The sequence below is a fragment of the Myotis myotis genome, unplaced genomic scaffold, assembly GCF_014108235.1.
Source record: "Myotis myotis isolate mMyoMyo1 unplaced genomic scaffold, mMyoMyo1.p scaffold_m19_p_1, whole genome shotgun sequence".
Taxonomy (NCBI): Eukaryota; Metazoa; Chordata; class Mammalia; order Chiroptera; family Vespertilionidae; genus Myotis; species Myotis myotis.
The window spans coordinates 98,208,717-98,221,133 of record NW_023416313.1 but is presented as its reverse complement, the minus strand read 5'-3'; the positions used below and the strand labels follow the sequence as shown (position 1 = coordinate 98,221,133).

The 12,417-nt window shown below is 36.0% G+C and overlaps 1 protein-coding gene across 5 annotated transcripts in view; it reads left to right on the top strand.

Annotated features, from left to right (window-relative positions):
* SLC39A12 (solute carrier family 39 member 12) overlaps positions 1 to 9,142 on the top strand; it is a 73,714-nt gene extending 64,572 nt beyond the window's left edge. For all 5 annotated transcript variants that reach the window (XM_036345755.1, XM_036345738.1, XM_036345745.1 and 2 more), the window contains one exon: positions 8,600 to 9,142. In XM_036345755.1, coding sequence (XP_036201648.1) covers positions 8,600 to 8,728 — 129 coding nt within the window. In that variant the 3' untranslated portion in view covers positions 8,729 to 9,142. The remainder of the gene's footprint in view (positions 1 to 8,599) is intronic.
* Positions 9,143 to 12,417: the final 3,275 nt, after the last annotated feature.

Below are 12,417 nucleotides of genomic sequence, written 5' to 3'. Positions count from 1 at the left end.
TTATACCTATTTTGTTAGATTTATATATACCAGTAAGTATTTTTTTTTTTGGTGCTAATGTAAATGGTAACGATTTTTAATTTAAATTTCACTTGTTCATTCCTGGTATATAGAAAAGTTATTGACTTTTGTATGTTAACCTTATATCTTAATATATGTACTTATAAGTTCCAGGCACTTTTTTGTTGATTCTTTTGGATTTTCTACATAGAGATCATCTCAAGTGCAAATAAAGACAGTTTTATTTCTTCTTCCCAGTCTGTATACCTTTTATTTCCCTTTGTTCTCTTTTTATTCTTCTCTTTTTCTATATTACTCTCCTTACCATTTCCTTACCCTCCCCTTTCCTTCCCTTCATGAATTTCAGGAAGTTTCTCTATTCTCAGTTTTCTGGGAGTTTTTTTTTTTTTAAATCATGATATATGTTGGATTTTGTCAGTGATTTTTATGCATTTATTGATATGATCATGTAATTTTTCTTCTTTAGCTTGATGCTATAGTCTAGATCAGTGGTTCTCAACCTTCCTAATGCTGTGACCCTTTAATACTGTTCCTCATGTTGTGGTGACACCCAATTTCATTGTTACAAATTGAACATAATTAAAACATAGTGATTAATCACAAAAACAATATGTGATTATATATGTGTTTTCCGATGGTCTTTGGCGACCCCTGTGAAAGGGTCTTTCAACCTCCAAAGGGGTTGAGACCCACAGGTTGAGAACCACTGGTCTAGATTATATTAATCAGTTTTTGAATGATAAATCAGCCTTGTAAAAAAAATCCCACTTGTTTGTGGTGTATAATTTTTTATACATTTTTAAAAATTTGATTTACTACTATTTTGTTGAATTTTTTGCATATCTGTTCATGAAAGATATTGGTCTGTGGTTTTTTCTTGTTTTACCTTTGTCTAGTTTTGGTATTAAGACAAAGCTGGCCCCATAGAATGAGTTAGAAAGTATTTTTTCAGCTTCTATTTTCTGAAAGATTATAGAAAATTGGCATAATTTCTTCCTTAAATGTTTGGTAGGATTTGCTAGTGAACCCATCTGTGTTTAGTGCCCTCTGTATTGAATGAAAGGTTACTTTATTTTATAGATATAGGCCTATACAGTGTCTACTTATTCTTGTGTAAGTTTTGGCGGATTGTGTCTTTCACGGAATTGATGCATTTTTTCTAGGTTAACAAATTTGTGGGCACAGAGTTATTTATAATGTTTCTTTATTATGCTTTTATTGTCCATGAAAACTGTAGTGATGTCCCTGTTTTCATTTTGGATATAAGTAATTTGTGCCTTTTTTCCGTAGTTAGCCTGGGTAGAGGCTTATTTATTTTATTGATCTTTTCACAGAATCAGGTTATGGCTTTGTTGATTCTTTTTATTGATTTACTGTTTTCAATTTTGTTAATTTCTGGTTTATTTATTTTTTCTTCTCATTTAAGATTTAATTTTATATTCTTCTTTAGCTTCTTGAGGTGGAAGTTTGAATTATTAATTTTTTTTATCTTTCTTCATTTCTACTATTTCCCTCCAAACCTTGCTTTTACTGTATCCCCAAAACCTTGATAATTGCATCTTCATTTTCATTTAGTTCAAAATAGGTTTTAATTTATCTTAAAGGTTCTTCTTTGACCCTGGTATTATTTAGAACTGTGTTGCCTAATGTCTATGTATTTGGTGGGATTTCCCAGCTTTCTTTTGTCATTGATTTATAGTATAATTCCATTGTTATACAATTCCTATTATTTTAAATTTATTAAGGTTTGCTTTATGGGCACAATGTTGTCTGTCTAGGTGAGTGTTTTATATGAGCTTGAGAAGAATGTTAATTATGCTGTTATTGGCTGAAGTAATTTATATATGCCAATTATATCCAGTTTATTGAAGATGCTCCTCTGTGATATTATGGATTTTTAGTCTTCTGGATCTATCTATTTCTAAAGGAGATGTGGTAAAGTCTCCAACTCTCCATCTGATTCTCCTTGCAGTTCTCTGAGTTCTGTCTCATATATTTTGACACTCTGTTGTTAGTAACATATACATTAAAGATTATTGAAGTATTGAGTCTTTTATCTTTATCTAATGTCCATATTTACCCATGGTAACTGCTCTGTTGGAAATTAATGTAGCTACTCTCACTCACTTTTGATGAGAGTTAGCATGATATAGCTTCCTCCATCCCTTTACTTTTAACCTACTTTTTTTCTTCATATTTAAAGCAGGTTTCTTGTAGACAGCATATAGTTGGGTCTTATTTTTTATCCACTCTGAAAAGTGTCTTTTAATTAGTGTATTTAGACCATTGACACTTAGAGTGAATACTGATATCTATAATAATAAAAGGGTAATATGCTAATTAGACTGGACATCCTTCCTGACGAAACTGGGACCAGAGGGAAGCCAGCTTGGGTCCTGGGTGCCTGTGGGCAGTCAGAGGAGGGAAGCAGCCAGGATTCCTGGTGTCTGCCAGTGGCCGGAGGAGGGAAGCCCGGGTCCCAGGTTCTGGAGGGAAGCCAATGCCGGCAGCTGGGGGAAGGAAGGCCTACTCTTGCATGAATTTTCGTGCATCAGGCCTCTGGTAGTTGGTTAAATATCTCCCATATTTGTTACTGTCTCCTAATTTTGACCTTGTTCTTTGTTGCTAATTTTATCTTTTACATTTTTTCTGCCTTGTGGTTTTAATTGAGCATTATATTATTCCATTTTGACTCCTTTCTCAGTATATTAATTGTATTTCCATTTTTAGTTTTTAAGCGCTTGCCCTAGAGTTTTCAACATACATACAACTAATCCAATGTTACTTTAACGTAACACTATACTGTTTTATGGATAATGTAAGCACATTGTAATAAGAAAATATTCTTAATTCATTTTTCCATTCTTTGTGTCATTGCTGTCATTCATGTCACTATACATAAGCATGTGTACACACACAGGCATACATAATTTAATGCATTGTTACTATTATTTTGAACAAATTTGTTAGATTAATTAAGAGTAAGAAAATACTTATTCATTTTCTGATGTTCTTTCTTTATGTACATTCCAGTTTCTGACCTATATTATTTTTCTTTCTCCGAAAAACTTCTTTTAACACTTTTTGCAAGGGTGGCCTACTGGCAACAAATTCCTTCAATTTTTGTGTCTGAGAATATCTTTATTTCCTCCTTTTGTCCTAAGGTTAATTTTGAGGGCACAGAATTCTAGGTTTGTGATTTATCTCTCTCAACACTTTAAATATTTCACTTCATTCTTTTTGCTCACATAATTTCTGAGGAGAATTTATGTGTAATTATTAGCCTTGCTCATCTGCCTATAGGTATGTTTTCTTCCCCCCTCTGGCTTATTTCAAGATTTTAAAAAAATCTTTGATTTTCTAAAGTTTGAAAATGATATGCCTATAGGTAGTATTTTGGCATTTATCCTGCTTAATGTTTTCTGAGCTTTCTGGATCTGTGGGTTAGTGTCTGACATTAATTTGGAAGAAATTCTGCTCTAGGAAGTGGTATTCCCTGTCTGCTTGTGTTTTGCCAGCAGTTTGCCCTGTGACCTCACTTCTCTGACATATCTAAAAAGAGTTTTTGTTTTTCAGTTTTCCCAGTTTTTTCTTGTTGTTAAGACACACTGGCAGAATTTTAATCTTTTTAAGTGCCATGCCAGAAACTAGAAGTCTTTGATATTCAACTACTAAGTGTACAGTTCACACATGCAAACAGATAATTGCAGATTTACAACCAAAGTTGTGACACTAACAAGTTCCCATTTTGTTCTCAACTTTGTGTCTTTTGAAAGGACAAAATTAAGCCATTTACAAATGTAACAGAGTTAGAGCAGCCCACAAAATGTGTGCTCTTAATTAAGCATAATTAGGATGTCCTACAATATAAGTTTGAGTTTTTTTTAATCACATTTTTGAAACGACAAGGATGGTTTTTCTTATCAAATGCAAATGTATACCTGACTCCTTGTGCACAATGGACTTTAGTGTCCCTCTGAAAGAAAGATGGCATAAAAGTGAGCTTCATGAATGAAAAAGAAAATCATTTCTCTTGAGAGTTAATGATGCCAAAAGCTACACTTTCCTAAGAGAGAAAAAATATTCAAATTACAATTTTATCTTCAAAGAGATCACCAAATGTCTTTAATAAATGAATGTTGAATTTCTATATTTGAATTGTAAATTTTTAATAACAACGGGCCTTTGAAAATTTCAGTGTATTTTAGAAGCATTGAGTGCTGAGCTTTCTTTTTCAGTATGTACATTTATGAACCATACTGAAGTTAAGTGATGAACTATCCAGCAATAGGTGTTTAATTATACCAATAAGAAGCCAGTTTCAGATTACAGGTGGAAATAAACAGAGGTTCTGAATGACAGAAGAGTCTGAAGCTTACATGTACAAGGAAAGACAAAAACCTAGTTCCAGAAGATATTTTATAGACCATTCTTCTCTGTGATGAGTCCTCCCTAGTATATAATTATTATATAGTACATGATGTTAATATTCATCCACTTTCTTTCCTGATATGTTCTAATATTTTCTGTGAGCATTCATTTTAAAGCATCATCTTGACTGGAATATAGTTATGGGAATGAACTCAAATTTAAACATTTACTTTCTAAAACAGTGGTTCTCAACCTTCTGGCCCTTTAAATACAGTTCCTTCTGTTGTGACCCAACCATAAAATTATTTTCGTTACTACTTCATAACTGTAATGTTGCTACTGTTATGAATCGTAATGTAAATATCTGATATACAGGATGGTCTTAAGCGACCCCTGTGAAAGGGTCGTTCAACCGCCAAAGGGGTCGCGACCCACAGGTTGAGAACTGCTGTTCTAAAATGTTCAGAAATCTTAATTAGCAGTTGACTATCATAACTACATCTCAGTTAGTTAGTAGAACTTGCAGGAACCATTAACTGTAGACAAGTCTCAGTCAATATGTGGACTATATGCATCTCGGGAAATTTCCTGTACCTGATTCAAAATTGAAGAAAAGAACTTGATAGCATGTTAAAAGGTTGCATTTTAGATAAATATATTTTTCCAGAAAATTACAACTCCTTGACTATCATGTCTTGGCATCCACTGATTTGAGTTGGGAAACTTGCTAAGCATGGAGGTAAAAAAGGAGATTACTTCTTACTTCAAGGATTCCAACTTTCTGGCAGAAATCTCAAGAACACTTCTCTTAGCTCTATCTCTAAGCAAGGCTGTTTGCTAACATTTCTTCTCTCTCTCATTTTTTTTTTTTTTTTTTTTTTTTTTTTTTTACCTTTTACATCAATATCAATATACTCTACCATTTCACCCTCTCTGGTCTTAGGGTATAAATCAAGATCTGTAAAATTATTTAATAAAGGAATTTAATTGCCCTGGAAGTAAAGGTAGCTTTTCTCTCTTGAAAGCCAGGGAAAGATGGTGGCACTTAAACTCCTATAGAGGGTTTTTAAAAAAACCCACAGTAAAAACAAAATGTAAACACTTAAAGTTAATTCATCTGGACTTTTATTTTCCTTCAAAATTTACTGATTGAAATGTATAAAATATATATGGGTGTATTCAAAACAATGAAATGCTGTAATCAGATGTGGTTTGAGCTTTGGCATTTTATATTTGTATCTTTTGGAAAGACTTTCTGTAGTACTCTCTGGTATTTTGGTATGGACCCAAGAGATATTATGGTTCATATGTTCATCTATAATCACCTAAAAGAAAGCCAAGTATTGTCTCAAAATCAAGCTAAGCTGTGTTTTCTTACCAAACCTTTTTATGTGTGGACATGGAGAGCTCAGCTAGACCACCCAAGTTAAAATTAAAGCTTCAATATCAAGAGGAGAATCTCCTTAAACTTATTTTTAAATGTTAATTTATGTTAATTTCCATTGTTTGTCTGCTTCTGTAGGTTTACAATGTTAGTGTGCTGTTACAGCTTTTGTTGGGTGCATATTGTCTGACTTAAAAACAGAACCAGTAATGTGATCTTTTATGACAAAGGCAGCCTAATATCTATATGTTGTATTACATATTTTCATCACATACAGTGACTACTTTATGCCTAATTGGACATTTTTAGTGTTTGCATTTTTCCATTTTTTTAATTAGGTAGAAATGTGTTACTAAAAATAGAGACGAATTCACATAGAGAGCTGGTCTTTGTGTTTGTATGTCTTCTATAGTAATGAGGTCACCTGGCTTCTTTCCTAGTTCTGACATCACATCTGTGTGACTTCGGATAAGTCATTTTCCTCCCGGAGCCAATGTTTTCTAATAGCTATAATGAGTTGGTAATTTTATCTCTTTTAGGATTATGAGAAGAAAATGGGGTGAGGGAGATATAGAAAGTACACAATAAAATGAATGCAAATGAAAATAAACATTGTATAAGAGCTTCAGCCAGAGAATTCGGAAAGACCTTGAGAGACATATGAGCTGCTAGAAGGCACACCTGAATGGATGTCAAGTTAGCATAGAGCCAATTATTTTGGGGGGAAAAAAATAAAGGCAGGGAACCTGTTGCAAAACTCCACAGAAAACATTGTATTTCATATGAATGGTGGTTCCTGGAGCTCTGAAATACTCATGATGTTTTCTTGTGGGTGATGCCATCTACTTACTCAGAATAAAGGATTATTGGTTTTGTCACTGGGAGTGGGACCACTGGCAGAGACTGGAAGCTCTTATAAACACACGTATTGAGTTCTATCGTGTCACTATAAGCAAACAGCAGGCCTATAAGCTTAAGCTAGTGAGATAAATAATAGATCAAGCAATTTAACAAGATATTGTGGCATTTGGGAATTTAGTCAGTACAAACTGATTGATATTTGCAGAAATTCTCTAGACACTAATTCTCTCTCTATGATTTTTGTATCAGTTTTTTTGTTGTTGTTTTTTTGCTATTAAATCTACCCTGATCAAGACCTAATTCATCCCAAACAAATATCCTGAGTGGAAGTTTGAAGCAAAGAGGGGAAATAAAAAGGAGCTTACTAAGTGTAGGTTCATTAAGACATTAATGGTTTGAAAATTCGTCTCAAGTTCTATCTATTGAACAAGAACCATTTTCATCACCATGCTTATACCTCATCTGAAGCATTTTTCTCCATTACATCTCATAATCATGATGGTTCAATAAATGATCCATATTTTGTCACTATTTGCCAAGAAAAATCTTTCCAGAAACTACTTGTACTATTTTGTCAAAGATGAATAACAGCTAGGTGGCACTAGAGACAGTGGAGGTAAGAGAAGCTATTAATTCAGCCACATCTTATAAATGAATATTAGTTATTTTGTGTAAAAAAAAAAAAAAAAAAAAAAAAAAAAAAAAAAAAACAAGAAGAAGATGGAACTATAAAATGTCTTATTCCAATATTTGGAAATAAGGCTAAAGTTTGAGCCCTTACTTGACCTGAGATGGCATAACTGTGTCTCACAGATATTGTCTGAGATACACAATGCCAGAACAGAAGGAAACCCATTGCCTTTAATCCACTGCTCCGTGCTGGGGTGTGAGTAGCAGGTTGCAATCATCCTAATTCTCCTATCTGTTGAGCTAATTAGAATGGAGAAATGTCCATCTCAAGCACAAGCAAACAGAACATTCAGGATGTTCCTCTATAGGCATTAAGTAAATATGTCAACCTATTTTATAGTGCCATAAATCTAAAACCCTTGCATATTTTATATGTTTGACCTTTCTCTTGCTAAAGAAAATAATCCAGTGGTTCTCAACCAAAGATTTTTATTCCCACCCTAACTCCCAGGGATAGTTGACAACATCTAAAGACATTTTGGGTTGTCATGACTGGGAGCAGAGGGACAATTGACCTGTAGTGTGTAGAAGCCAGGGATGCTGTTAAACATTTCACAGAACACAAGAGGATCTCCACAACAAAGAACTATTCAGCCCCAAATGTCACTAATAGCAAGGTTAAGTCTCTTGACCTGAGCCTACTCTTTCTCTATGATGTAAGAGGGATATACTCACTCTGATCTTCTCAGGGTCAGGGGTTCAAAAGAATGTGAAACAATAATATGTTGAGGCACTTCACAAAGATGCTTGAGTGAACACCGCCCTTCCGATGGCGTGGCATTTCACAAATATAAAAGGTGGTCACTTGTCTCTCAGAGAATAAAATACAGCCTTAGGAGATGATAATTTGATTGTTCTAGAGGTCATCTCTTTGAAAAGAAACAAATATATGCTTTGTAATAACCAGTGTATTTAGCAAATTCATAAACATAACAGAACAGTAAAAAATAATACCTTCCACCTATTATCTATTTCACATCTAAGCATTTTCTAAAAACAAAAGTAAGAAGGGTTTGCTTTCAGTTGGTAACTAACTATGTTATCTTAGGACTTCTGGCAACACTAGGATCCTTTGAACCACAATCAAACAGCTTAATTTATCTTACATTTAAAAATTTCGGTTAAGAGTAGGTATTAAGCATTTTGCAATTGTTTTGGGAATTTTAAAGGTTATTAAGTTCTGAATAACAGAGTCCCTCATGTTTTCCCACCAAACTTTTCCCAGCAGTGAATATATCTGGATCTTATTCTGGTTTTTTATTCTTTTTTTAGCTTCCTGAAATGACTCATGTTCAAACGCGGCGACCCTGGTTGATGTTTCTCCTGCAGAATTTTGGATTGACCCTAGGTTGGCTTTCTCTGTTACTCTTGGCTATATATGAACAAAATATTAAAATATAAGTTAAAAGCCTCAAAATCCTTCAAAAGTGAATTTATATGGTCTCATTTTTGTTCCCTTTGTTGTACTCTATAGTGACTTGTAAATTAAGTATTTTTACCTTAGTGAAGTATGTCTTTTAGTTCATTAACTTATTAATTTTATAATGCAATTTTGTGTTTGTAGTATAAACATGTCAGGTTGTCCTTAATAAAAATTTTGTTTTCAGTCTACAACATCATGGAAATCATACCTTTTTTAGTTATTAGTAAATTCTAAATTAATTTTGGTAAACTTTTGAAAATATCATTTTCTTAATAAAAAAATGTTTGTTGGTAATATGTGAAGTGAACAGATGCCTGTTGGGATAAAATTTGCTACAACTTCCTTGATGTCAAAAATATTTTTTTTCCTGTGCGATTATAACCATAAGCAAACTAAATTCCAAATAAATGTAATAAAATTTAGTTTGAATGTGATGGTTTGTATTACCTTCTGTTACTGGATGTCGGATTCAGAATCAACTCTCACAAAAGCAATATAGTATCGTTCACCTGGAAGCTTGTCTCACCAGCTCATAAATGCTTATAAACAGGCAGACTTGGGAAGCCTGAAGGGTACTATGTTAGCATTCTTCTATATAATCACCAAATGAAATCTGCTCCAGGCAAGATAAAGCTCAAAACTTTTAAAAATAACAAAGCTTAAGTCAGGCAGTAGATTAATGTGTCAGCTCACACAGATTTAACAGGGCATGTTTATAGGAATAATATTACTGACAAGTGAGATGTATTTTATATTCTTTCTGAGGAAACAGACCCCTAAACCTTATTTGAGTAGGTAGTTCATGAAATATACAAGCAACATAACTAATAACCTAGCAAAATTATTAAAATAGAAAATAGTCCCGGCTTTAGTCATTTTTCTTGGAAAAGAGTTGCCTAATATTTTTCTTATTTTTTTTCATAATATATATGGACAAGGGAAAAAGCCCATTTTACTGCCCAAATGACTCATGGCACTCAATCAAACTCATCTCCACCACCTCTTACTCACCAGGAGGTAGATACCTTTGCCAGGTCCCACCCAAGCATAGCCTTTTTCAACCACTTTTATTTGTTTTTAAAATGAGGTGGGTTTCTCCTTCAGTTGTTTGTAGAGATTGATTTAAGGGGGCATCATGATAAATGTAATAGTCCTCAGATGTTGACATACATTAGGATTAACTGGTGGATTTATTAAAATACAGACTTTTGGCATCCCTCCTGAGAGATTCTGATTCTCTAAGTCCTGGTGGGGGAGGGGGTCGAGACTGATTTTGAACAACTTTCCAGCGATACTAACGCTGATGCTGCGGGTCAGGGCACCCCTCTGAGCTCCACAGCAGTGGTGGGAGTCAGGCACACCTGGCTTCACAAAGAGCGTGCGCACAACTCTGTTGCCGAGAGGGGCTATGTGATTTTAGGTTGATGAACACGCCACAAACCTCGTGCTAGATCTGAGTTCCCAGTTTAAAATCTCTTTCTCTTGACCCCCTTGCCTTTGAGAGCTGCATCCGTCGCAGGAGTGACTGCATAAGGAGTAGTACACAGATTTGCCTTGAAAGGTAAGCAGACTGAACGCGGGGAGTTTTGCCCTTCTTTTTTTAGGGAATAAGTTGCAGCCAAACAAAAACCCTTTGTACAGGTCAGCACAGTGTGGAGGTTGCATAAAGTAGCACCTGGCACTGTGTGCGTTTGGATTTCTATGAACAAGTCGTGATTTTAACCGTAAGCCTTAATTTTAGCCAATTTAATTAGAAAAGCTCTAATGATGACTTTGTTCCAAGTTCCAGTTTAGAGTAGTTTGGGGCTACCTAAATTAAAATTTGTGATGTGAGCTACCCACTTCATACCCTTCAAGTTAGAGTGAGTTTAATATGTCTCCTCTGGTGAGGTTGTGGGCTGGTTCCAGAGGGGCTTGAAGGCGGCTGGCTGTGGGAAGGATGTGGAGGGAAGCTCTCAGTGAGTATTCTGCAAGCCGGTCACCAGTGTGCCCTGACTGTAAGCAGAGACCTGACCGTCAGAGGTCATGCAGAGGTCATCCTAAAAACAGTTTGCTGTAGTGGCTCCCAAAGGCACCTCTCTCTGCTCCCAACCCTCCCGAGAGCTACCTTAAAACCGGCTCTTTGCTAATCCACATCAGGTGGATTAATTTGCTCATCCAGGCCAGCAACCCAATAGCCCAGTGGTTCGCAACCTTGGCCGCACATTAGAATCACCTGGGAATCTTTTTAAAATCCTGGTTTCTGGGCCTCATCCTCCGGAAATTCTGTTTCTTTGTTACTAATGCTGTGGCCTCACCCCATAACAAAGAAACAGAATTTCCGGAGGATGAGGCCCAGAAACCAGGATTTTAAAAAGATTCCCAGGTGATTCTAATGTGCGGCCAAGGTTGAGAACCACTGCAATAGCCTGGGCTGGGCCTCCAGATACCAACAATCTTAGAATTGCTAGAAATCCTCTTTTTCTCAAAATCAAGTGATAATAGCAAAAATATTATGACGATTTGCCTTCTAAACATGGACAGAGACTAAATTTGGGATGGGTGAACATCGTCATTCTATCAAGTTGTCTAAATTGTGTGTTATTTACTGAGCTTTGGGGTAAATGGTGTTTTCCTTGAAACCAGATTTCTCAATAATGATAGAGTATTTCTGTCCACCAGGACTAAATTTAGGATTCTGCTGTATTTCTCCTTGGTGATTGATTTTTATTTAGTCACTGAACTAGAAATGGTCCTGGAGGAAAATCAAAGAGCAAATCATACAGAATCTTATTTGAACATCCATCACCCGCTGACAGAGCCGTCTTCAGGGGAAGGGATTGCACCGCGTCACCGCGGTGCTGCGTGCCGGGCCTGGGAATATGGTCCCACTGCTGTGCGCTGAGAGGACCCAAGTGTTGTATAAAGGTGCCCACAAATTATGGACACTACCCCTCCCCACTCCTCCCAGAACCGGACTTTGGAGGTGAGAATGTGCCTCCCTCTGTTACACACACCTCTCAGGTTACTGCACCGTTACAACTTCTCCAAAGCTGGAGTGAAAACTTGGGTCATGCGGCTGCTAGACACGGGTAGACTTGAGGCTCTTGTGAGATTATTAGGAATTCAGGCTCTGAACCGGAATGCTGGTTCAAATCCAAGTGATGCCACCTCATAGCTTTGTAATTTCTTTGAACAATAACTTCTTCTCATGTGAAATGGAGCTAAAAATAGACCTACCTCACAGGATCGTGGTGAGGCCAATATGGGATAAGTGCTCAAGAAGCACTTGGCACAATACCTGGAAAATCCTGATGCCTCAAGAAATATTAAATCATTATCATCATCAGTATCTCCTCCCCCCTTTTTAAAATCACAGTTTCATAGTTTACCTCTCAGGGCTGTACCTTTGGTTCAAGGAAATGTCTTGTCTTCATGGAAAATGGATGTCAAGCCTTTTCCGGTAACTGTAATCCTCTCCTCGCCAGCTCCCACAGGTCTTCAAAGTTGTCCTTAAACTTTTCCCACCTTGACTTACTTCCAGAGGCAGAGAGATGGGTGGGAGTGGCTCTGGTTTATCCCACTCCACCCATCTCCCGGGGAAGCCTTCGTCCTTGTGTCACAATGCTTACACTCAGTGTGAGCCCCTTTCTCGGACTTTGTCTCTTATAATAAGCAAAGACCTACT